This window comes from Balaenoptera ricei, chromosome 7 (genome assembly GCF_028023285.1).
Source record: "Balaenoptera ricei isolate mBalRic1 chromosome 7, mBalRic1.hap2, whole genome shotgun sequence".
In the NCBI taxonomy this organism is placed as follows: domain Eukaryota; kingdom Metazoa; phylum Chordata; class Mammalia; order Artiodactyla; family Balaenopteridae; genus Balaenoptera; species Balaenoptera ricei.
In genome coordinates this window covers 115,562,886-115,585,469 of record NC_082645.1, presented here as the reverse complement: position 1 = coordinate 115,585,469, position 22,584 = coordinate 115,562,886, and the positions used below count along the sequence as shown (strand labels likewise).

The 22,584-nt window shown below is 47.7% G+C and overlaps 1 protein-coding gene and 1 long non-coding RNA gene across 2 annotated transcripts; one reads left to right on the top strand and one right to left on the bottom strand.

Moving 5' to 3' along the window:
• Positions 1–2,504: 2,504 nt before the first annotated feature.
• Positions 2,505–5,988, bottom strand: LOC132368751 (uncharacterized). The gene is made up of 3 exons (XR_009504156.1): positions 5,665–5,988; positions 5,497–5,569; positions 2,505–3,001 (listed from the first exon to the last, which is right to left on the bottom strand). It is a non-coding gene; the product is annotated as an uncharacterized LOC132368751 (long non-coding RNA).
• Positions 5,989–6,275: 287 nt separating this feature from the next.
• HJURP (Holliday junction recognition protein) lies at positions 6,276–22,436 on the top strand. Its single transcript, XM_059927504.1, has 9 exons — positions 6,276–6,371; positions 6,554–6,620; positions 9,101–9,156; positions 12,605–12,698; positions 14,969–15,033; positions 16,236–16,328; positions 17,515–17,593; positions 19,523–21,114; positions 22,320–22,436. Exons 1-9 carry the CDS (start codon positions 6,276–6,278, stop codon positions 22,359–22,361), a joined length of 2,184 nt encoding a protein of 727 aa, XP_059783487.1. The 3' UTR covers positions 22,362–22,436.
• The last annotated feature ends 148 nt before the right edge of the window (positions 22,437–22,584 follow it).

Genomic DNA, 22,584 nt, shown 5'->3' with positions numbered 1-22,584 from the left:
TAATACATGTTTGTAAACTTTTGTACTAAAAGATCATATACATTTTAGATGACAATATATGTGTGTGTGTGTGTGTGTGTATCACCATTTACTCAAAACTATCCTTCTAGTATTGGACTTTATAAAAAATGCTTCACTAAAGATTCTGCAGCTAAATAACATGCCACCAAATTGACTTTAGGAGAAATTGTACAAATTAACGTTCTCCCAAAATATGAGAAAATATTCACTTCATATTCTCACCAATATTTTTTCTACCAATTTTTTTTATTGTTCTTTATCTTTACTAATTTGACAGTTTAAAATAGTGATTCAAAGCTTTAAATTTGGTTTTGGAGGCAGGACATTTTATATGTTTATGGGCCTTTTGTACTCCATCTTTTGTTGATTGCCATTTATGAACTTTGTCCTTTTCTCTTTCAGGGTTTTCATGTTCCTCTTTATATTTTAATATTATTAACACTTTGTAATATATAATAGAGCTACTTTTCCCATTTTGTTGTTTGGCTATTAAATTTTTCTTAGGTATTTTTTTCATGAAGAAAATTTTCATTTCTATGTATTAACATTCTTTTAAAATATATTTTTCCTTATATCTTTTGCCTTTGTGTCATTCTTGGAATTTATTGATTGTGACATAGCAAACATTCTCTAAAATGGCCATTCTTTTTGCCATTTACCCCCAAAACGTGCAAGAGTTAAGATCATAATGAGACTTTAATATAGGAATAAAAATTTCTTGCAGAGTTTGAGACTTCGATTTAGCCAAATACACACAAAGAAGATGAGTCAGTACAGTTGGTCCACAGCATGGGCTCATGAATGGTGTCTTGGGTTCCCTGGCCAAGCAGGTTAAGAAGGGGCTGTACAATCAACGACCCAATAATTGTTTGCCCTAAAATACAGACTGAGCAAAAGGACCTTCTTTCATAAGTTGGCAAGATGATGAGTGACATTATGAAGGTTTTGTAGGCACCCAAGTCTAGATTTGACTAATTGCCTTTTCACAAATTGGTCACTGGTCTAATGGACCGCCAATCACTTGTCTTCAAGGCTGGATTGGATTGGAGCAGAGAATAATCAGCTTATACAACCATATGTTTCTTGTGGAACACAAGATAATCCAGGACAAAAAAAGACAACTGAAATAAGACTTCATACTTATAAATACACACACACATAAACACACACACAGAGGCAAAGCAAGCAGCTGGAGAATAAGCAAATATTTTCCAATGTTTCATCTCCAAACCAAAAGGCCTAAGGATCTTATACAAACACCTAGATTTAGTTACTTTAAACAAAGACCTATTGGTTACAAATCCTAGGATAACAAAATAAATTCAGGAATGAGAGCTCAGTGAGACTAGTTAGAACTCAGATCACCGCTGAGGCAGACCTACCTGGCAGCAGAGGAGAAGGACAAATGGAGTTTGGGAACAAGGGACCCAGTGAGTGCCCCTGTCGGTCTGAGGATGCCCTAGAATGCTTCCAAGTAGGGGCCACCCTACTCGAAACCACCTCAGAAGAAACTCCAGAGCTGTCACAGAATAAGACCACCTCAATAGCTGAACCAAGCTGAGTGTGCTGCTGTCAGCCCTGTATTGGATCAGCTGTACAAGAGCAGTTTTAGAATGTTTGGAGCCACATGTGTCTTACTTGGATAAATAATTTTGTAGAGTCAAGGTAAAATCATAAGATTAGTTCTGCTGTGTTTTTTATCACGTGAGTAATGCACGCTCGCAATTGCAGAAACAATGTTCAATCTAGAAAATGCAGCTAAGGAAAACTAGTGTTAAAAATAATTCATAATACCATCATCCAGAGGTAACATAAGAAACATTTTGATATATACGTGCTCAAATTTTTAAAACATATAATGTATATATATTTTTTGAAGTGCAAAATTATCTTTTTAAAAAATATTTTGACCTTTCAGTGTTCACATTTCTTTTTTATTATTATTTATTTTAGATTCTTTTCTGTTATGGGTTATTACAAAATATTGAGTATAGTTCCCCATGCTATACAGTAGGTCCTTGTTGGTTATCTATTGTATATATAGTAGTGTGTATATGTTAATCCCAAACCCCTGATGTATATTTTTTTAATGCAGGTATGCAATACCTATGTTTGCAACCTCTAAAAGGTAAAATTTTAGGTGCCAATAAATACAGTTCTTCAAAGTTGTTAAATGGAGCACAGATACATATCTATCACCATCACTCAACCATCCTTCTAGTATTGGACTTTACAGTAAGTCTCCTACGTACAAACGAGTTCCGTTCCGAGACCCTGTTCGTAAGTCCAATTTGTTCGTAAGTCCAACGAAGTTAGCCTGGGTACCCAACTAACACAATCAGCTATATAGTACTGTACCATAATAGGTTTATAATACTTTTCACACAAATAATACATAAAAAACAAACACAAAAAATAAAGAAAACATTTTTAATCTTACAGTACAGTATCTTGAAAAGTACAGTAGTACAGTACAATAGCTGGCATCCAGGGGCTGGCATCGAGTGAACAGGCAAGAAGAGTTACTGACTGGAGGAGGGAGAGGAGGTGGGAGATGGTAGAGCTGAAGGGTCATCAGCAATAGGAGACGGAGAGCAAGCTGCAATATCACTCACACCTGACCTTGATAGCACACGTCTGGTTCCTTGCTGGATTCAATTCTATCTACCCTCTTGAAAAAATGATCCAGTGACGTCTGGGTAGTAGCTCTTTTTTCTCGTCATAGATGACACGGTAGCACTGGATTACATTCTGAACGGCTGCTACAACCTTCGTGTACTGTTCTACGTTCAGGTCCTGTGCCTCAAAAACTAACGGTGCCTCCTCAAATAAAGAAAATCCCCTTGCTATTTCCTGCATCGTGAATCTCTTTTGTTCTTCAGTTACTTCTTCTTCCTCTTGTCTATATTTATCCTTTCTCTGGGCCTCCAATTCCTTCAGGTCTTCATTAGTAAGCTCCTCGTGTTGCACAGCAACAGTACTGTAAAGTACACAAAAGCACAACCACGTGTGGAGAATGCACGCACATAACAATGTATGCCAGACACGTGAACTAAGTTATGTGATTGAACATGTGAATGTACTTTCGCATCTTTGAAAGTTCGAAACTTGAAGGTTCGTTATGGAGGACAGTTACTGTATAAACAGTGCTTCACTAAAGATCCTACAGCTAAATCCTTGCCAACAACCTTAACTACTTAGGATAGATCTCAAAAAGAAGGCTCATTAAATCAAAGAATAAACACATTTTGTGAGCTTTGACTGACATCTTTTGGAAAGTCAATTTGTTGTTGGCTATTTACACCCTCTTCACTTCCATCAGCCCTGAAACAACAGAAGAAAGTAAACCCTTTTCTTGGCAGCCAAACGTATCGCCTTGATGGTTGTGGTTGATAATTCATCCGGAACGACGTTTTCACTGTTACACAGCAGTTTCTGTGTCCACAAAGGGACCAGCCAAAAGCTGTGCTTCTCCAACCACAGAAATATCACTGGTGGTGACATTTCCACACCTTTCCAACATGAAATTATGCACACAGCAACTCTGTGCAGAATAAATCTCTACTTATTATATAAAATTTTGTAAAATTGAGGCACATTTTATGAGAACTGACATAAAATCATTCAAATGAGAATTATTTCCTATGTATACGTGTAATTTGAACAGTGCTTTGAAGGGTGAAAATTCTGGCTGGGCCAGCAGGGGGCGCTGTGCAAGCCCAGCCGAGCATCACCCTCTTCCTTGCCGCCTACCAAAACCCCGAGAGACTCAGAGGTGCGGCACCCAGCTACTTCCGCTGCCCGGGAAGGAGCTGATTTGTGATCCTTCCCCGTTCCTGGGCGATGGGGGTGGTGGGGGAGGAGTCTGCATAGCCGGTCTGGTTCCTGAGGCCACAGGTTTAGGCTACTAGGGTGGGGTGCCGGGTGGAAGTGGTGTTCCATAGGGATGGTGTCAAATTAGGAGCATCGTTCCGGGCTCCTTCTTCCTGGGCTGGGCCACTACTTTGGACCACGGCATGGGGAAAGCTGGTCAGAAAGGACTGGGAGACCAGCGGGCCAATGCACGGGCTTTAGCTGTTTCAGAGGGGAGTGGCCAAAGTGGGTATGTTAATTCAAAAAGACACACGCACCCCAATGTTCTTTGCAGCACTATTTACAATAGCCAGGTCATGGAAGCAACCTAAATGCCCACCGACAGACGAATGGATAAAGAAGATGTGGTACATATATACAATGGAATATTACTCAGCCATAAAAAGGAACAAAACTGAGTCATTTGTAGAGACGTGGATGGATCTAGAGACTGTCATACAGAGTGAAGTAAGTCAGAAAGAGAAAAACAGATATCGTATATTAACGCATGTATGTGGAATCTAGAAAAATGGTACAGATGAACCGGTTTGCAGGGCAGAAATAGAGACACAGATGTAGAGAACAAACATATGGACACCAAGGGGGGGAAAGTGGTGGGTGGGGGGGTGGGGGGGTGATGAATTGGGAGATTGGGATTGACATGTACACACTAATATGTATAAAATAGATAACTACTAAGAACCTGCTGTATAAAAAAATAAATAAAATAAAATTCAAAAAAAAAAAAGTGGGTATGTTTCTGGACCTTCAGTTAAGGACCGTGAACTTGAGAAATCGTTTCCATGAAGCTGTCCATGAGCCCCTGGGGCAGAACAGATCCTCGGAGAGTCAGTGAAGTGACGGAAGGATGCCCCGAAGCCTGGGAGTGGTGTCCTAGGAGTGGGGACCAAGCCCTAGGAGAGGTCAATTTGGACGTCCCAAGTCTCTAAATGAGATGAGTTAAATGTTCGAAACTAACATATGTGGAAACACTGAGTCTAGGGAACAGCAGCTAAACTTATGAGCGCCGCCAAGGGAGGAGGAGACAGAAAACTGAGCTTATTTGTGAAAATTGGGAAAGTTACAAATGGGATGTGTAGATTCAGTGGCCACTTGCAGCAAGGTCCTTTGTTACAGGTGGGATTCTCCAGGGAGCAGACAGGGGGACGGAGTTACCATGCAGGATGTTTATTATCAGGGAATGCCCTTCAGATTGGCAGCTGTGAAAGGAAGGGAAAGACTGGGTGCCCATCAGATTGTCCTTCATTGGCTGAAATGGCCAGGGCTTCAGGTTCCCACCTGGACATGTCGTTGGATTTGGGCCGCCCTGGGGTTGCAGGATCGTGGGTGAGGAGCGCTCTACAACTGAGGCAATCCCTGAAGAGGCCGACAGCAGAAGGCGCCCCGGAGAAGCCCTCCCGGCAGCTGCGGCCTGAGGGTGGCCTGGGAATTAGGCAGCATCTCTGTGTCCATCACAATATATTTCCTACATGAGCCCCGATGTTCTAACACCCCCCTTCTCCCCTAATTTCCGCTGGATCGCATGATAGGATTGGGGTGCGGGCTGAGAGGAGGTGAAGAGCCCCATCTAAGGGTCCTAATCATGCTCAAAGTTATACTCACTTTTTATCACACATTGTGGTAACCGCACAAGCACATAAATACGGCTCAGTGATGATGCTGAATTATCCATTCTCTAGAGAAAATATTACAAAATTAATATCAATGGAGCCGAGTATGCAATACAAATTATGTGCGAAAAAGGTGTGCCCAGGAGGTTAATTAAAATACCGTATTATATTTTCCTGGATTCAGTGACGTTTATCGTATTCCTCCTTTCTAAATGCATGTTCACTTTCCCGCCTCCTTTTGTATTCGTAATTCCGTGATGTCTTTCTCGGCTCTCCGCCCTCGTAACTGCGCGGAGACCAGAGGCGGCCTGGGCGAGGAAGCCGGCCCGGGGCAGGGCTCAGGGCGACATTCAGGTGAGGGGCTGCCCCCCACCGGCGGCGAGTCCCAGCGCAAGTCACCTGGAAATCTCCGGTGCACGACAGGGGAAATCATACCCGTGTGGTCCTGTTGAATAACAAGCACAGGACGCGCGCAGGGAAGGTCACGCCATCGACCTCCCAGCGCGAGGCGGCGGATCCCCGCCTCCCCTTTCCGCTCCGTGCGCGCGCGTCCCGGGCAGGGCGGGGCCGAAAACTCGGGCACGGATTGGCCGGGAGAAAGCTGCGCCAGAGTGTTTGAAAGGCCCAATCAGCGCCCGGCCTTTCCGAGACAGCCAATGGAAAACCGGAGGGGCGGACCGGAAGGGAGGGAGTCGCTATTTGAACCGCGAGGCGGGGAGCGGTTCCCTGTTCGGTTTCCCGCTGGAGTAGGCATTTGGCTGTCCGCGCGCCATGGAGGGCGAGGTCCTGGGAGAGGAGGCGCTGCTGCGGAAGCTCAGGGACAGCCGCCGCCGCTTCCAGAGGCGCATGCAGCAGCTGATAGAGAAGGTGCGGCTCTCCCCGCTGGAGGGGAGGGGGAGCGGGACGGAAGGGGAAGGAGTAGGGGCGGGAGGAGGAGGCAGGGTTGGGGACCCCCGAGACTTGCAGCCTCGCGCTGGCGCCTTCTCAGCCCGGGTCAGGGGTTCCTCTCGGCCCTCCGATCTGACGGGATGCCCCTTCCTCTCCCGCAGTACAACCAGCCCTTCGAGGACGCCCCGGTGGTGCAGATGTCCACGCTGACCTACGAGACGCCCCAGGGTACGAGTCAGCGCCCCTTTCTGAATATTTACGGTTAAGAGTGTAACTAGAATAGTGTCCTACTAGAGTTTGAAATGCTGTCCCTGCTCTCTTGAAAATAAACCTTGTTCACCTAGTAGGTACTAAACCGTCACCGTTAGGGTTCACCGTTCAACCGTTCCCTTGAACCTATAAATTACTTAAATTACTTATTTCCAACAGAATTACGTATTAATACAGAATTCTGATGACACATAGATGCATCCTCATTAAAAATGTCCCCTCCTGGGTTGGCATCCCCGCTGGCTGTTTAATAGCCATGTCAGCTTGGGCCCATTGCTTTAGCCAGGCTGTGACTCAGTTTCTTCACCTGTAAAATGGAAAGATGATGACAATAATATTTACTTGGCATGGAGATTGTGACAGTTACAGAAGATGAAGCTCTTGGAACAGTGCCTGGCACTAGTAAACACTCGTATTGACTGTTATTTGACCTGTTTGATTTGAGGTTCTGAGTACTTTGGAATTTGACCTGAATCTAAGGAGAAGGACCCATTCTGTTTAATGGTTGATGCTGCAAACTGACTTAAATCTCATGGATTCTCTTTGGTAAATAGCTGGAGAAAGTTTGCCCTGGGTGAGGTCAGTGTCTGCCATTCAGCCTCATTCCAACTCAGTATTACCTACTAATGAAAGTGAATCTCAGACCCAGTTCTGCTGTGCACCGGACAGACAGGTACAAAACAGTTCGTAATTCAATGAAATCCTAGCTCTGCTCTTTCAGCTGGCCTAGCCATACCCTGGGTGAAAAGTTTATTCAGGCAGAAGCTAAGGTATTCCAGTAGTAGGTTTCTGTTACTCTGGCCTCTGTCAGGTGGTGACAAGTCTAACCTGAATGCAGGACTCAGGAGTGTGTAGAAATCATTCCTAAGGGTGCTGTCAACGGGCTTCACAGTGTCCTCATGGCCTGTTCATGCAAGGATGGGCAGTGTCTGGAATGTTTTGGTCAATTGGCATATCTTGAACACCACTAATTTCACCAGTGAAAACTCATTTCAGACTCCAGTTTGATGAGAACTGTAGTCGAAGCATCAAACACTTTAGCATGTGGAAGACCTCCTGGAGAGCTTGTTGAAACAGATTCCTGGGGCCACTGACAGCAATGCTGGATGTGGATTCAGTGGGTCTGTGTTCTAACAAACTTCTAGCTGATGGGATCTCAGCTCCCTAGACCTGTAGCTTCCCCTGGAGAGGTACTCAGTTAGGGAGTGGCCTTTTTGATTAAATGCTAGCTGACCGCTCTTACAGGGTGAATTCCTGCAATTTAAGGCAAAACCATAGGGGGTAGATTGGAACTAACAACCACACTGATTATGGTGAAGACAGCAGGTGAGTAATAGTCATTCACATGTTGACAGCTAAGCATATGCCTGTGCTTCTAAGAGTCTCAGGTTTCTCAACACCGTGCAAGGTGGGCACTGTTAGAATCGTCAGTGTTTCATAGCAGAGGATACAGCAGAGAGAAGTTAAGGAACTTGCCTGTGTCATTTAGCCAAAGTGTCAAAGCTTTGGTTTGACTCCAAGCGCCTCTGTTCAAGCGTCACTCTGTTCTGGAAAGGCCACACGGCTCAGTGGTCAGGACCCCAGAGAGTCACTCCCCTGGGTTCACAGCCTGGCCTCACCACATGGGCGAGTGGCCTGGGCTGGTTATTTCACCTTCTCCTTGCCTCTGTCTCCATCTGTACAGTGAACTTGGTGAGTATCTCTCCGAAAGGAATTAAGAGTACCATACGAGTTATATGTCAGTGAGTTGTAAATGAGGTGTACTTGGAAAGGGTTTAGCCTGGAGCCTGGAAGAGTAAGCACCGTGTAATTATTGCTGCTGTTACCATCATCAACAACCATCTCAAGCCTCGCAACCCAGTGATCCCTTCTTTATTAATTTGAATTTACCTGGGAGCCAACGGAGGTTTAGGGAGAGATTGAGTATCTTGCCCAGATTCTGCTAGCTAGTAAGTGCAGGACTCCAAAACTCAGTGTTTACCCCCTGTGCCGAGGGCTTGCTCTGTAACGTGTACATTGTCCTGAGAAAGCACTTGCACAGTACATGGGGTAGAGAGGTTGCCCTTGAAAAGTGATCTCTCTCTCTGTAGTATATGGATTACTCTCAGTATATGTATTTTGAGGACAGTACTTGGCTTACATAAGTTCGTTGTTTCCATTTAATTTGTGGCTTAATGCTGGATTCAGTGAGCTGCTTGCTGCCTACTAGGTAGGAGAGAATTTCGTTAATGACAGATTTTTGTCTAGTGTTGATTTTTGAAAAACCTTCAACCTCACAAAGATGAGAAACAACAGAATATCAGGAATATGGCTTGGTTATGTCTTGGTTATATTAGATCTTTCTGTTGCCTGTCACTTTGGTTTTCTTTGAATTCAGATTGAACAGAAACTCAGTGTTCATGATTACTTAAGTGGTCATTTTTATTTCTTTTCTTAAGGATTGCGAGTTTGGGGAGGAAGATTAATAAAGGAAAGAAACACAGGACAAATCCAGGTATTCAATGTCAAATTTTATTGCCAACATGCCTTGCCGTGGAGGAAGGTTGATGTGAATAAAGGTGGAGATGAGCTGGAACTGCGCCCAGGGGCCACTGCAGGGTGTCGTTCCACAGTTTTCTCACCCTAACTGCCCTATTTTCTTGTGTGTAAGGATTTACTGAGACGCATGTCTTCTGTTGCTTGTCAAGTGCAGGTAGGAGCTTGTGATGCTTATGCCCCTTGCATCCCCCGGTGTTTCCCCTGCCATGGACCAAGGGGCTCTGACAACTGGAGCCCACCTGTAAGGTGGAGCCAGCTGGATAGACCTCCCCCATCCCCAGCTTCAGCCACAGCTACCAGCTTGCTTTGCCGGGTCCTTACAGGAAAGACCAAATCCAGGTCCTTCCGGGAAAGAAAAAGGCATCTTTCCCTCTTCTGAAAGGAGCAAGAGGTTCGGGAGAGGGTGCCCTGTGCCGTTCACTACCTTTTAAAACCCAGGTGTGTTTTTCCCGAGTTTATCCATGGACACAGCAGCTATGTGATCTGTTACCTTCATGGGAGGGGCCTTCCTACTGTGAGACCCAGGGTGTCTTGTTTTTTTGTGGCAGTGACTTTTGTAAGGATGTCTGGTATCCTCTTAATCACCACTTCTCACCATGTGGTGCTTCCTCGTGGCCAGCTGGGGAGCCGGTGCCCAAGAATGAAAACATCAGCATTAGGGTTACATAGCAATTAACAGCAAATCTGAAATCAAATTTCCTCCTGATTGGTTATTTTAACACATAATACATTTAGTCATAGAAATGTTAGAAATACATATAACTACTGAAAATTAACCTGACTCGTATATGCAAAGATAAGAGATAGTCACTAATAATAATAATATTTTAGTATACTGTGATTCCTGTGTATGTATTTATAAATACACATTTCTTTATCCCCGTTTTTCTTTTAAATACACTTTTTTTTACCCTCTTTTTTCCACTTAATACACATTGTGAAAACTCCTCTTTGTCATCTGTTGTATAATTCAATCTCCTTTTTAAAAAAAAACCTGCTCTCTTATTGATAGTCATTTAGCTATTTTCACTTTCCTTTATTATAAGTCAGGATCAGCACTCTTTTCCTGCAAAAGTCTAGATCAGGGGTCCCCAACCCCTGGGCCATGGACCGGTAGAGGTCCATGGCCTGTTAGGAACTGGGCGGCACAGCAGGAGGTGAGCGGCGGGCGAGCAAGCGAAGCTTCACCTGTATTTACAGCCGCTCCCCATCTCCCCATCGCTCGCATTACCACCTGAGCTCTGCTTTCTGTCAGATCAACAGCGGCATTAGATCCTCATAGGAGCGCAAACCCTACTGTGAACTGCACATGCGAGGGATCTAGGTTGTGCGCTCCTCATGAGAATCTAATGCCTGATGATCTGGGGTGGAGCTGAGGCGGTGATGCTAGCACTGGGGAGCGGCTGCAAATCCAGATTATCATTAGCAGAGAGGTTTGACGGCACAGGGACCATAATAAATCAGTTGCTTGCAGACTCATATCAAAACCCTATCAGTGAGTGACAAGTGACAATTAAGCTGCATCTTATGGAGTAGACTGGACATAAGCAACACACTTCGAGTGTCACCGTCTCCCATCACCCCCAGATGGGACCATCTAGTTGCAGGAAAACAAGCTCAGGGCTCCCACTGATTCTGCATTATGGTGAGTTGTATAATTATTTCATTGTATATTGCAATGTAATAATAGAAATAAAGTGCACGATAAATGTAATGCACTTGAATCACCCCCAAACCATACCCCCAACCCCCAACCCTCCCACCCCGGTCCATGGAAAAATTGTCTTCCACGAAACCGGTCCCTGGTACCAAAAAGGTTGGGGACCGCTGGTCTAGATGATAAATATTTTAGGCTTTGCTGCCCATGTGGTCTCTGCTGCAGCCACTCAGCTCTGCATTGTAAGGGGAAAGCAGCCAAGGACAATAGGTGAACAGACAGGTACAGCTATGTTCCAATAAAACTATTTATAAGACCCCTGTTATATACAGAGACAGAGAACCGTTCTTATCTCTTCCCAGTGCTGTCACCCCTGTTCAGTAAGTGCCAAGAAGTGGGATCATTATGTCAAAGGTTATGCATTCTTTAAATTATACATAATAATGGTACCCACTGATCAGCCAGTGCTTGAATGGTCTTGGTAGCAAAGTGTTCTCATCTGGACATTTATTTAATGTTTTTACTTAAAATTAGGAGGAGCCCTCCCTGGAATCTACGGAATTCTAAGCCCCTTTCCTGGGATTAGAAAACTGGGCGTGGTCTGTGATGACAGCTCAGAGGTCTACAGCCTCACTCAAGTCACCACCGGCTGCCTGCCCTGGGGCTGTGGAGGCAGTAGGCCTCCTGGGCTGTGCGTTGACTGTGCATTGACCCAAGGGTTTGTCCTATCACATGGCCTGGGTTCTGTTTCCGACCCCAGAACTGCCTGTAGTTAGACGCTGGTGCCGATTGGCTGCTTCCCCATGATTCTCAGGCCACGTTCTGTGACGCCTCCAGACACAAAACAGCCCCAGACACTCTGCCCCATCCCAGCTCACCCGAGGCAAAGGTGGTGACCTCCCCCAGGCAGGATTCACAGACGCCTAGGAGATGCTGTCTGGGCGCCGCCCCGAAAGGGACAGGCCTCACCACGTTCTCACTCCTGTTCTTGCAAGGCTGGGGGGGTCCTAAAAATATTTTAGCCAATCTGGCATCTTGAATTCTCCAAGCTCCCTAGTGAGAGCCCATCCATGGCATTCGTCATGGTTGTTAGAGAGGCCAGTTGTGCGGATGAGGCTCTAGAGAGGGAAGCACGGCCTCCTTGGCGGCGGCCCACTGACCGCCCCGGAGGCTGAGTCCTGGTCAGGACAGCTGACCGCCCCGTGGCCAGAGCTCAGCTTGAAAGTGGCTCCCCATGCAAGGGTCCCACCACATGCTGAGGCTTTTAGAGGAATTGTAGGTCTCACAACATGGAGATAAACTCACTGTTAAGATTAAAAAGTCACAGAAAGTCCCCCAGGGGCTTCTTGAATTTCCGGATTCTACCTGAGGATCTGGTGGCAGTTGTGTTCTGTTTCGTTTTGGCCGTGGCCCTGTGCTCGCCTCCAGCCCAGGGCGTTCTGGGCCTGTCCACTCGTGCCCCTGTTTCCCGCTTTCCCTGCTCCATCACGTACCATCCAAGTGGTTTCTGAGGCAGCAGCCCTTGGCACGGCCAGAGGAAGAAAGCTCTGTTCTTTTTCCAAGGGAAAGCTTGTCTCTCTGCTAGGAGTTTTGAGGCCTTTTGTACTGTAATATTCTAGAAGAGGAGCCCCAGGAAACTTCCTGTTCTCTCATGTGCTAAAGGAAGAGGAAGGATCATGGGTGTGTTACTTGACAGTGGCTTTGAAATGTGTTATGACCGAATCAAGCATGTCTTACTGACTTCAAGGGCTCCCCGGTGAAGACGGACGACAGGACAGATGAACCCATGCGAGTCCCAACTGAAGGTCACGAGCTTCCCTTGCCCTGCACACAAGTTGAGGGTGAGTGTCCTGGCACTAGAAAGCCAGGTCCGGAGGGACGTGGGTCTTTTGTCAGAACATTTCAAGTCTAGATCCCTCACTCTGACTTTTTCCAAGGTGTATTTTAAAAACTAAAACATTTGAAAGTGCCCTGTTACTTCTTTCTAAGGTCTTCTAAGGAGCTGTCTCGCTCACAGTTACATTGTGGTACTTGACACATAAACGATACTCGAATATTCTAGAATAATAAAGCCCTCACCCCCACCCACCCATTTTATTTTGTTTTGACCTTTTGCCAAAAAAAAAAAAAAAAGATTAATCTCAAGAATTTATTAACAGTAAGACTTTGATGTGCCCTTGCAGGCTGGTGTCATGGACCACTAACTCCTATGCGCCTTGCAGGTGTCCTTTCTCCTGCTTCCTGTTCCCGTGGGGCCTCCTTTCCCTTCCTCAGGCTAGCCGAGCTGCTGAGCCCCTGGCCCAGTCTGTTTTCTCAGAAATCCACCCATCATCTTTCTTTCTTTCTGTCCCAGCCTCTCCCTCTACCCTGGGTACATCCCATCAGATGTCACCTTGAACACACAGAACAGAATTCATATCTCCCGTCTCGGGCCCCTTTCTAGCTGCCTCCCCGTGTTCACCTTCCCTCCACAACCCAGTCTATAACAGTGTTCCATTCACGGCCTCTGGTGTTCTTGCCCCCGTGCACACCTCAGCTGGTCCCCTTCTGGCTTCTGGCTCCGTCTCAAAAGCACACCTCGTGGTGAGGCTCCCGGTGGCCCCGTGGCTGAATCCGGTTGGCATTCTTTGATTTTTATCCTGTTGTCCTCTCAGTAGCATTCAAAGCTTCTGGAAAGTCTGGCCGTGGCCTCAGTGTCCCTGAGCCCCCCGGGCTTTCTCCCTCCTCTCAGCCCCTCTATCATCCCACCTCCCACCTTCGCTGGTGCCCTTTCCCGAGAGTTGGGCATCTTTGTCCCTCACTCCAGTGGAATCCCCTGCCCAGACCCCCTCTGGGTGTGTTTATTGCCAGCGGCCTCTCTCCTTGAACACTTTGTCTGCACTCTGCATATCTCAGCTCAAAAAGCCAACCCAACAGACCTGTCCTCAGGACAAGGCCACCACCATCTTCCCTGTAGAATGAGCCAGAAACCCAGCATCCTCTTGGCCTCAGCCCCTCCCTCTTCCTCATATCTGAGACAGCGCTGTCCCGTGCCTTTGCCGCCACCGTCTCTCTTGCCCCTCTGCCCCATGCCCCACGGTGCCAGCTCCTGTCTCCACCTGGCCTCCACCCCGCTGACACCTTTGAACGTGCGAATCTGGTCATGTGGCTTCTCTGTTCAAAGCACTGCAATGGCTGCCCATTCCTCTGAGAGTGAAAAGAATTCAGACCATGCCTGACCTGCCCACTGTCTTTTCGCTGCCCCCTGGAAGCCCCCTGGTCCCCAGATCGGAGCAGACTCCCACTTTTACCTGTGTTCTCCACACCTGGCTCTTCCCCTTGTGGCAGCTAAACAGCTGAGTAATTACAGACTTTGTTCTTGAACACCCATGTCCTGTGGGACTGGCCTTTCTGCAGCCTTTGTCCGCCCTGCCCAGGCCCTTGACCGCACTGAGCAGTCAGATATGGGTTGAGTCCTAAAGGGGAAACCAGTGGTCTTTCAGATCAGAACTAGAAAGAACTTGATGGAGATGTTTACTCATGGGTGTTATTTGTTTACCGGTATCAATCCAAATTTTAACTCCATAAAGCCTTGGGTCCATGAATTTCCTGCACTGCTTGAAATCAGTAGAAATAGTTCTTCTTGAGCTGAACTGTCCAGTGTGGTAACCACTAGTCACCTGTGACTATTCAAGTTCATTGAAAATTAAGTGAAGTTTAAAATTCAGTTCCCTAGCCTCCCTACCCACATTCCACGTGTTCAACAGCCACATGTGGCTAGTGGCTGACATCCTGGACAGCAGCTGGGGGACCTTCCGCCATCACAGAAGGTTCTACTGGACAGTGCTGGCCAGTGCTGGCCTAGAGGGACTCAGCTTCCAGGATCAGAGGCCATGGGAAGAGCCAGAGGTGATACAAAAGTTGCTTTCCCGCATCTCCCCGACTCTGGGCGTGTTCCTGTTCTGATGGTTTCTCTGCAGGGAGACAGATGACCATGTCCCTATTAAAGGGGGCCACTTGAAGCAATAGGAGTTTTCACTGTAAGGTATACTCAAGCAATGCAAAAACTATCCTCGAGAGAAAAATGCAAGCTTTCTTTAAAAATTCTGATGGAAATTTCCTTTGCTTTTAGATTCAATAAGCAGTGATACTGATACAACTTTATTCCAGGAAGATGTGGTCGCTGGTAACTTAATGGTAAGACCTGTCTTTTGTAATGAAGGGACAGAGTTGAGGCTTGGGGACAAGTGCACATTCTCATGACCCGCATCTTCCTGTAAGTCCCCTTCTGAGGCTCGCTCTTTGCTGACATCACCCCTCAGGTCTCTGTCCCCACGTTCAGATCCCCTAAGGCAGCAAGTTACCCCTTCTCAGTTCAGCACGTACTGCCCCAGTTCAAGCCCGATTTACTGAACTTAGGTAAATGTTGGGTGATGTTCCCTCTGCAAATAGAACAATCCCGGCTGTGGTTCACAGTGTGCCCTGGGCCTTGACCGACCTCACAGCGTAGAAAGTTGGGTTCTGAGTCGGTCTTTCCCCATAGAGACGGTGTCATAAGGGAGGCGCTCTGGGGAGCGTTTCCAGGTCAGCCCTCGGGATGGACGAGAACACACAGGACAGAATCCCCCCGAGCCTCTGACCTGACCCCTGGGTCAGATGCCAGAATAGCTGGCATGTGGTTTTCCTTTGAAAGCACTACTTTTGTACAGAGGTTCGCCCACACACCCGTGTGTGACTCGTAGTGTCTACCTAGAATTAGGTAGTGGCCCTGGGGGAGGAAAGGGGTGCGTTGTGAGGTATTGTGTCGGGGTGGCAGTGAAGGGGAGCAGGCGGCCCTGGCAGTAAAGGGCCAAGGTGTCGGCCGCTCCCCGGTGTGTTCCTGTGACTCCCCAGTCTGCAGCCCCAGGCCCTGACTAAGCCCCACCGGGGTGCACAGTGGAGGCTGAGGCCCCCTATTTCCAATGTATGGCAGGTGAGGGGTAGGAGAGGCGAGGGTCCCTGCCCCCTGAGGTGGACACTGAGCTTCTTTTCTTATAAACATACCAATTGGGGTCGATTCCAGTAGTTGTGTCCTAAACTCGCCTAAGAATATTGTTTCTTTTTTTCTCTTATTCTAGTAATATTGTCATAAACTTCTCCAAACTGGTATGTTTTGTCTTTCTATTTTCTTTCGGATTGTTACCATTGGGTCAGTTCCCTAAAGTCGGATTCCAGGGTCAGGTGGGTTTTCAGAGGGGGCTGGACCACTTTGTGCTGCTAACAGCAGGAGGTGAAGAAGTGACTTGGAGGAACTTCGTTTAAAGACGTGTACACTAACGAGCTTGCCAGCGTGTCCCAGGATCCCAGAGCTCGGCCGTACCCAGCAGCTCTTACGAATACTGACTTCTCTTTGGTGTCAGCCTGCAGTGCCCTGGAGCCCAGTGAAAAATGAGCTAAGGAGGAAGTACTTGACACAAGTGGATATCCTGCTGCAGGATGAAGGGGGTTTGGAGGTAATGTTTCCTAGGGTGTGTCTTCATATAAGTAAACCATGAACTAGAGACACACTGAGGTGTCATCTTGTCTTGTTCACTCGCCACAGAGCCTGCAAAGAGCGTTTCAACGGTTGTTTCCACACCGTTTCGCTCACAGGCTCCCCAGTTCCCGCTCTGCCTGAGTAAACACTCTGGGACCCTCGGGCAGCGCGATCGGCTGCCCGCTGTGCTCTGGGCAGCTCACGGGATCTAGTAGGGCCCCCACCCTCAGGCAGAGAGCTTTTAAGCCGCAGAATTAGGGAAGCTGTAGCGCCCACCTCCCTCCTTCCCTGCCGTGACCGGGGCTGCCACGGGCCACAGGGCGCCTGTTCTGCCTGCTTCAGCCGTGATGTTGGCGAGATCAGGGGCTGCGGTGGACCCTGTGGGAGGTGGGCAGCTCAGCAGCCCCTCTCCCAGGCCTGGTGCCCTCCACCTTCCACGGCAGCCAGTCTCCTGGAGCTTTGCCTGAAGGAGAGCAAAAGGCTAAAGGTGGAGTTCAGGCAAGGATGCCAGCTCTTTCGTTTTCCAAGTTCTGTCAGTCTCATCTCCTAAAACAAAGGACATTTTAATACCAAATAACTAGGAAGTATGTGTTCTGGAATAAATAATTCATCTCAGAGGCAGCCAGCTTAACAGGAGCGTGGATATTTTCTTATGCTGCTGCTGACGGCGAGAAGCCTGTATCTGAACGAGTACGGGAAATGCCTTTTTCCTTTGTCTGGAAGCAGCAAGTGTGGCCTTTTGGTCGCCCTGCCGGTCGCGGAAGGAGGCCAGGGCCGGGACCGGCTCCGTTGTCCCAGCGACGGGTTCTCCTTCCCTCCATCTACCTGAACCGGCTGTCCTTGCTGTCAGAGGATAACGGTGGAGGAGGAAAAGCCGCCAGGCCTCCCGAGAGAGATTCTGGCAGACGTGGGGCGGTGGTGGCCCTTGGGGGGCAGGTGGTGATACCTGGAGGCCACGGGGGCAGAGCTCCTGGATCTTGCTAAGACAGCTCTTCCCACCACTGCTGGAGGCCCAGCTGGCCGCCGGCCGTCATCGTGGTCGCGCGTGTCACCACTGCAGCTGCAAATGGAGACACCGTCTGTGGTTGGGAGAGCAGTTGGGGTGGGAAGCCCGAGCCGACACCTGACAACTCCTCTGTTAAAGTCATCTGCTTTGATTTCAGTGTGCCAGTTACGGAGAGGGAAAGGACACCCGTGTGACCCTGGTCCCTTCATTGGCCTCGCCCGCCAGGCCTGCCGTAGGTGAGTGTGACGTAGAAACTTTGCACGGACCATTCACTTGTGGTAGAGCCACGGCGCCCTGAGCTGGGCATATTTCATCACCATGAACTGTGAGAGACACGTGCACGTCATGGGTAACTTATTACGTGGTAAGAAACAGTGCTCTTTCCTTCCGGGACTCGCATGCTAATTGCTAATTAGCTCTTTATCCCAACTTAGCATTTTGAAAATTTTTGACTCTCCAGAAATGTAGGACTCATACAATAAACATCCTTTACCCACATTTAGCAATTCACATTTTGTCACGTTTGCTCTATCACTCCTGACATACACACACGTACACGTGTGTATATGTATTTGCGTTCATGTATATACCATCCCTAAATGCTTCAGTGTCTCCGAAGAACGGGCTGAGTCCCCTCAGAACCACATTAAACTTGGCACACGTTGAAATGTCACAGTGACACGATACGGTTTTACCCAGTCGTGCCATCGTTGTCCTTTGCAGCCTTTTTTGTTTGTTTAACCAGCTCAGGACCCACTGGGGCACCACCTGTCGTGCTGACTGTCTCCTTCAGTCCAGAAGGGCCCCTCGGCCTTGCCGTTGTCACCACCATCATCTTTGCCATCACTGACTTTCTTGAATAGTCCTGGCCTCCAGGAGATTTGCAGAATGTCCTTCAATTTGGACTTATATGTGATTAAGTTTATGTTAAACATTTCTGGCAAAAATACTACACAGGTGACGTTTTTGTCCTCTCAGGACATCCTGTCAGCCTGTCCCATTGTTGGTGACTTGAGTCTGGTCGCACAGTTAAGGCAGGCCCCACCAGATTTCTCACTGCAGAAGTGCCTTTTATCCTTGGAGTCATCTGTGGATGACCCCTTGAGGTTGGCTGGTAGCCTTTTCCCCAGAACCCTCGCACTCCATGGTTTTTAGCATCTCGCCATGACTGTTGCCTGAGCTGGGGCCGAACACAGGCCTTTTCTGGTTCTGCCGTTCCCCCCTGCCTGCATTCGTTGGCATTCTTGTATAAAGAAGGTTGGGCTATCTCCCTTCCATTTCTTTTTTTCCCTTCCTTTATCCTCCCCAACATGCTTTTTCTTTATTTAACTTTTCCAGAATCAGTAAGAACTCATGGACTTTTTTTTTTTTAATTCACATAAGAATCTGTTGTCAGTTTTCGTCACCCGTTAAGCCTGGAGGAGCCCCTTCCGTGCTGGCTTCTGCATCCTCCGACCTGTCTCCGTGGGGGTTTGAGCTCTTCATCCCCCACCCTGATTCCAGAGTTTTCCCCCAGCCCCCGCTGGCTCCTCCTTAACAACGAGGGTCATTTGGCCGGTCGTGCAGCACAAAGTAGCCTCAGAATCACAGCACCTGGTACCACTCTGCTCAATAATGTGCTGAGGAAGGTTCCAGATCTCCAAGCAGCATCGTCATCCTCAGATAATATCCCGCTGAGGGAGCGCGTTCAGAGTTATTTGGATTCTATTTTCTCTTTCGGTTGTTGTCAGTCTGACATACCTTTCCCTTCCCCACCCAGCCCTGTAGGCAAACAGGGTCATTATTTTCTGGTTTCTAATTAATCTTTGACAAGGCAACCAATTTCCAAACCATCACACAGGGAAGGAAGGCTCCTTTTAGGAAGGTCAGTGGAGAGTAAATTGTTTTGATAGCTAGAAAGAAATCTCTGAGAAGAGTCTATTCCCAAATATTTGTGAATTTTTCTTTTGCTTCTGTTTTTTGTATTGCTTAAAAAGAAATCACAATGTTATGTTATACTCCTGAAACTAACATAATGTTATATGTGAGTTATATCTCAATTAAAAATGATAATTGAAAAAAAAAAACCCATGCTGGTCCCCATCCAGCCTTCGGTTCCCTGATCTCTGCGTGTGGTCGGTTTTAAATGGTTAACGTGGCTTTGCCTTGTGTGTGTGTTTCTCCAGAATGCTACGGTGCCGCCTCTGAAGAGAGCCCCGGTGGCCCATTTCAGCCGACTTCATTGCCCAGAGAGGGCGATGCTTCGCGCTCTTGCTCAGCAGGCCTGGCCCTGGCGCCGAGGGGTGATGGCACCTCCTTACAGGGAGGGACCGGTGGCAGCAGCTTCTCAAGCAGCCGAGGCTCTGAGGCTGAGGACGTCTGCAACGCGACACTCAGCGATCTGTACGCGGGCATGCTGCACTCCATGAGCTGCCTGCTGGGTGTGAGGCCCTCCTGCGTCATCTCCACCAAGACGTTCATCCGCCAGAACTGGAGCTCCAAGCGGAGGCACAGGTGTAAGAGCAGAATGAACAGAACGAGCTGCAGAGGAGGCGGGCGCTCTCGGAGGAGCCCCCAGGAGAGACGTCCACCCAGCTCCGAACCCGCGAAGGACGTGGCAGTGTTAAGAGATCGCAAGAACTTACTCGATGTTTCTGGCCATAAGATGGGTTTAAAATTGGGAGGGGCTTTTCCTGAAGTAAACAAACCCCAGATCCACGCATTCACTTCACGTTGGAAGGAGCTTCCGAGAACGCCTCAGAAGCTTCATTCTTCATTGACTTACTTAGACTCCAACGCAGTGTATCGTCTTGATCAGGAAAATAGATTCATGACATTAAAGTGGTTGATTTCTCCTGTAAAAATAGCTTCTAGACCCAGAGTACCGCCGGGCGAGGGAGGGAATCGTTACAGGGAGATCGAAATCAGATTTGACAAGCTTCATCAGGAATATTGCTCGAATCTTAGGAAGCAGCCCTGCCTGACTTACCTTTCCGGCTCCTCAGCTGTGGATGTGTACAGAGGTGGTCCAGCAAGCCCTGGTAGCCCCCAGGGCGTAGAAGCCCACAGGCCGAGTAGCCCTCTCCGCAGAGCAAAAGGTAAGAGGTTGAGTGAGGCTTTTGAAAGCCTGGGCGAAAGATCTATCAGAGAAGGTAGCTGCCCACCAAAGAGTGACTCCTTCCCCTCACTTTCAAAGACCAAGTCCACACACAGCCCGGGCCGCTCGGAGCAGACCTCTGGCCTTGCTTGTCAAGGAAACGATCTGGGAGGATTTAGGAAGTCAGTATCGCTCACCAAAGCCATTTCAGTACCCAGGGTACAACCTCCAGGCTGTGCCAGGGATCGTTACGATGACATTAAAGAAAAATTTGACAAGCTTCATCAAAAGTATTGCCAAAAATCGCTTCAGCAGACGCAGGCGCCTTCGTGTACCAGAGCATCTCCAGATAAAGCAAGTGTGGGAGTTCGGTATCAAAAAGAAGACGTCTCAGGAAAATTCGATCCAGACTCTGGCTCCCAGGGCCCCCCAAAGTTGTCATCATCACCCCAGCAGAGCATTAAAAGTCCCCTCGGCTCGAACACAATTGGGGCCCCTCCATCTACAGGTTTTGCTCTCGATGCCGGCTGGGGCCGTCAAGTCCCCACAAAACGACGCCGATTATCAGACCCTCAGGTGTGCAGACAGTGGGCTGGACCCTGGGATTTCTCACCTGTGGGCAGAGCCATCCCAAGGCCCGGGGAAGAGGCTGGCTCTTTACAGCACACCTGGGAAGAGAAGGTGCGTTTCTGTTTGTCGAATGTGGGTGTTTTGCAACAGGATTCTTAGGTGTTAATTTTCCAAACTTTCTCCCAAATTCTTTCCCTTCCTCTAAAATCAGCATTTTTACACATTTTCTATTGGAATGCATTTAGGGGATGTTTCTAAAAAGCTTCCCTTAAGACACTCTATCCCATCCTTGTCAAACTGTCACTTCCAGCCTCTTCACCTCACACTCAGCACATAGCTGTTGCAGGCAAAACTGATCTAGAACTGACGACTCTGACCCCTTCTGGATCCCTTTTGGGGACAGAGCAGGAGTCAGCCCTTGGAGAACCCCCAGCAGCATCCCACTCATGTGAGGGGCCGGACCACACGCTCCTGCTCGGCCCACGGTCTCCTGTCCTCCCCACTGAAGCCCACCTGCTCCCCAACCTTGGCCACGGTTTAGCTTGTGCAGGTGCCTTAAGCTGAAGCTTTACCCTGCATGCACCATTGTATCTTCTCCAGAGACAAGCCGCCGTGAGTGGTTAAATTTTCTCACGTGGGCGCCAGCTTTCCCAGCCTGAATTTCAGCGTGTCACATGCGGGGATTTGGACGATGTATCCCGAGTCCGTGTCACTTGTCCACTGGCGGATGGGATCTGACTGAGTTTGGTTTGGCCGGCTCCTTCTGGAACTACAGTATAAACATACTTAACCATTTTTCTGTATTTTCTTTTCTTTCTCTACTTAACGTTATAAATTTCTTGAGGAAAGGGACCAAATCTTCGTGAGCTGTGAACACAAGGAATTTTAAGGGCTAACCTCTGAGTGCCCTCTGTGCTCCAGGCCATGTTAACCCTTTTTCACACCTTCCTTCCTTAATCCCCACGTGAACCCTTTGATAGATAGGTTCTGTCCAATAGGCAGTGCTAGCTCTTCTTATAAATAAGGAAATGTAGTCTTAACTGCTGAATCCACATGGGCAGTGCATGGCTGGGCCAGGACTCGAAAGCCCGTGACCTTAACCACCAGTTTGCACTGCCTGCCTGAGGGGTTACCATTACTTTTTTTTTTCTTTACGTTCCTTAGGGTATTTATTAAGCAGCATAGCGTTCTCTATAATGATTCAAATATTTATATATATTCATTGGAGTTGAATACAACAGTTGAGCTTTTGGGGGCAGGCAATGGGAATTCTAGTGGAATTATACTGAAATCTTTTTTTTTTTTTTTTTTTTTAGAGGAAAGAACAACACACCTTTCAGGATGGAAGAGAAAAGTGATTTCGTGTTAGAAAACCTCAAAGCTGAAAATCTATCGCCAAGTTATTCTGAAGTATTCTCTCTTTCCTCTCTTTGATTTTTGTGTATTTTTTTAAATTCTCAAGAATATGTGACAACTTGCTTTGCTTATCTGCCCTTCAAAGCAAATTTCTATGAAATTGGTTCCGTTGAGATGACTCTCTGGGTTCTTGGAAATTATCTGAATAAAGTTGACCAATTAAAA